Source organism: Argentina silus (assembly GCF_951799395.1).
Source record: "Argentina silus genome assembly, chromosome: 14".
In the NCBI taxonomy this organism is placed as follows: Eukaryota; Metazoa; Chordata; class Actinopteri; order Argentiniformes; family Argentinidae; genus Argentina; species Argentina silus.
In genome coordinates, this window is record NC_139668.1 from 10,141,643 (window position 1) to 10,145,247 (window position 3,605).

The 3,605-nt window shown below is 39.3% G+C and overlaps 1 protein-coding gene across 1 annotated transcript; it reads left to right on the forward strand.

Annotated features, from left to right (window-relative positions):
• Window positions 1-1,513: 1,513 nt before the first annotated feature.
• Window positions 1,514-2,871, forward strand: dph3 (diphthamide biosynthesis 3). Its single transcript, XM_083684614.1, has 3 exons — window positions 1,514-1,678; window positions 1,808-1,882; window positions 2,471-2,871. Exons 1-3 carry the CDS (start codon window positions 1,571-1,573, stop codon window positions 2,543-2,545), a joined length of 258 nt encoding a protein of 85 aa, XP_083540740.1. The 5' UTR covers window positions 1,514-1,570; the 3' UTR covers window positions 2,546-2,871.
• The last annotated feature ends 734 nt before the right edge of the window (window positions 2,872-3,605 follow it).

Genomic DNA, 3,605 nt, shown 5'->3' on the forward strand with positions numbered 1-3,605 from the left:
AATTGCTGTGTAAAGCAATTAGTGTAGGTATGGACGTACTCTTCACACCGCTCCAATTACCGTAGAAAGACTGTATGTCTGACCTGGGTGGAGATTACCAAGATTCAAAGCAGCCTTGAACATGAACAGTGATGAGAAGATATCTTTGGGCAAAGGAAAACTTTAAGACAAGCATATGTTTGTCAAGCTGTCATGTGCAACATAGAATCGTGACCTATAAAACAGATATTGCACTGAGACTATATACTTCACATTTGATTGAGAGACATCATTGTAGGATAGAAGACTCTGGAAGATGTTCTAATAAAGCTCAAAGTCAAAGTCAAAGTCAAAGTGGCTTTAATGTCAATTCTTCACGTCAAGACATACAAAGGAATCGAGAGGACGTTTCTCACTCTCCCACGGTGAGACAGATAAAGTGCCCAGGCACAACAGATAAGACAAGACATACTAAAAATAAAACATTCAATAAAAATAATTTAAACAGTGCAAAAAGAACAGTCAGTAAAGACAGTAAATAGCAGCCAAATACTGTGTATTCTGTGTACAAATAATAGTGCAATAGTAGATTATAACAATGGCTTGTGGGACTATAGTGTTGACATGTCCTAAATAAGTGGTTATTATAAAATGAGTGTTATGTTCATTCAGATCATAGCCTACTTGGGGAAAAAGGCAAAGGTGAAAGGTGAAACATTGGCCTGCATTGCACACATGAGCTGCAGTGTGGTGATGACAGCTGGTGAGGAAACATACAATGTTCAAATGTCCCTACAATACCCATCAGTTTATTTCACCCTAGTCTGACATGACATCTGTCATGTCACACACAAAAATGCATATTTTAGAGACACCTGTCCTGTCACTGATCTATCTATCCATTATCAATTATAGGGATGCTGAAAGCTTTCAAATCCCAGAAATCTGAAGTCACGCCCCTCTACTGGGGTAAGGAAGTTGAGTTTCCCCATTGACCCCACTACAAATAGCTTACTGTTGGCCACTTAAGACATTCGCTGTTGTTGTTATTTTTATTTTTCAATGCACTTTTTCATGTCATTATCACAATAGTTAGCTGTCATCACCATCAGTCACATGCATTATAGTTAAAATACAATTGTACTCCACTGAGAAACATTGGAAAACCCCATTGGAAACCCCACTTCCGTACCCCAGCGGAGGGGTGTGTCAACTGTGGAACCTCATTCTGTGAGGGTCTATACACTAAAAAAGCCACCTGATGATGTCACATCGCTCTCATCGTAATTTGAGTGATGGCTTGACTAGTTTGACTCGGGACATGCCTGTGTCCTTCTCTGGAGACGAGCAACGTAGCCACTGCAGCCGTCTGTGGACGGAAATGGATGCCGAGGAATGGAACCCTCTGGCTCCGCCTATCTCCCTATCTCTGTGCCACAACCAACATTGGAGGCTCTTCACCACCCCCTGGTGGTTCATGTTTTACCGTGTACCTGCGTCAATAGTCTGAGACGTCGCATAGTAATTACGTTACGTCAACGCGAATTCCAAATGTGAACATTGAGCTGGTGTTACAAATTTCATCTCTACAATGTCGGTTTTCCACGACGAAGTTGAAATCGAGGACTTTGAATATGATGACGATACAGAAACGTACTATTTCCCCTGCCCGTGTGGCGACAAATTCGCTATAACCAAAGTAAGTGGACTCTCATGAGGAGTCATGTAGCTACTAGCTAAGCTAGGTGCCAAAGCAAGCATGGAAATGTCCTTTCACGTTGCGATGTATACTACACTCCTGTTCCTATTCGTGTTCTTGTTCTTTCAGGAAGATTTGGAAAATGGTGAAGAAGTAGCGACCTGTCCAAGCTGTTCGCTCATTGTAAAAGTAATTTACGACCAGGTTGGTAGCTTTGACAGCCAGTGGTTGCTTTGTAACCATTCTCTAGCAACAGGGCCAAACAAAGTGGAACACTTACAGGATAGATAAAGGACACATCTATATGTGAAGCAGATGCTTAATTTGTTTAGCCAGATGTTACCCTAGCGAAGTTATGGCTATGTCTACAAGTGGAGACCAAGTCACTGAGGAAAAGGGGGCTCGTTGGATGCATTGAAAGTTTTTTGGAAAATGTGTTACAACATGTACTATTGGTTATATTTGAATGGTTACATTTGCTGCTTTATTAGCTACATTGGAATAGTTATATTTTGATGTTACATCATTAGTTATTTAGTATATCCTATTGACAACACTTGATTTTCTTCAGAACATCATTACTCCCCACACAGGCCTGTCTAGAACCAGGCGTTGCAGGTCGAGGGAAGTCCATATCTTTCGACAGGCGACATATGTATTTGACATAAGCCTACCTTCTGTTTTTGATGTCCTGGATATTTGTTTCTCTTCGTTTCTAAAATATTGTCCATGGTCATAGGAAACATTTAAATAGGATATTAATCAATTTCTACATTCACTTACATTTTTCAGGAGGAATTTATGTCTGGAGAAGTGATCGAAGCACCAACAACAGAAAACAAATTGGAATTGGCCCTGTCCTCCTGACGTGAACTGTGATGAACCATCATCTTCATGGTCCTATCTAGACTACAGCTTCACAATCACAGATTTAATAATGAACTAACTTACTTAATTATCTTGTGCTCCCACATGACAGAAGCATACGTTATGGGAGGTGTGCATTATTAGTGATGGACATTCCTTGGTTCTCTCAGAATCCAGTCACTTCCTGTACTTTGCAGGACACAGGACATGTCATGTTACAGGACACTTACTTGTATAGGCCTACTGTATGCAAAATATATGTAAATAATAAATACTATACCATTTTAACATGTATTTTATTTCTTTTTAAAATAATATTTAATAAACATTTTATCTTGTCTTGAACCTTTTTGCCATTTCACTGCTTGTATTCTTTGTGTTTGAACAGCAGAGGGAGCAGATAGCCAAGGGCAAATCTACTGTCAGCTGAATTGGTATTTGTGGTTTAAGAAATGATCCTCAATCCATACCCCACAACACAGTGACAGACAAAGACTCATTTGGGGTAGATGCAAGGGTTTCCTGGATCAATTTTAATTGATATTGTCTGGAGATTATATGAACTCTTGATCGGCACCTACTAGTCAGTGGTAGGTCTGCTTTATCTGTAATGGTATGTTTTACACAAATAGAGCCAACAAGCATAGGGTTTTAGCTTGGTGGGTGTGTAAAGATGTAAAAGTGATCCCGACTGTCATATATTTCCTATGAGTCATGACAGAAGCATGATTCATTCATGTTGACTTTTCATATGGATGAGTAGAGTGTGTGTGTGTGTGTGTTATAAGACAAAGATGAGAATGAGGAAAGGTTAACCATGTTGGAATACTTGGATGTCCTCGGTTACATCCGTCCTTGGATTCTTCATTCCTTGAAATTATTACTGATCTATTATGATTGGATAGGTGAACGGTAAAATAAAGTGGTTGCCCTCTATAAATTATGTCATCAGGTCTCTCCTATCTAATAATGTCATGTTACTTCAAATCCAGTTATTATTGCAGTTGTACTGTGCATAGTATAAGAATGCTATTATATTGATGTAGATCATAAGATCTAA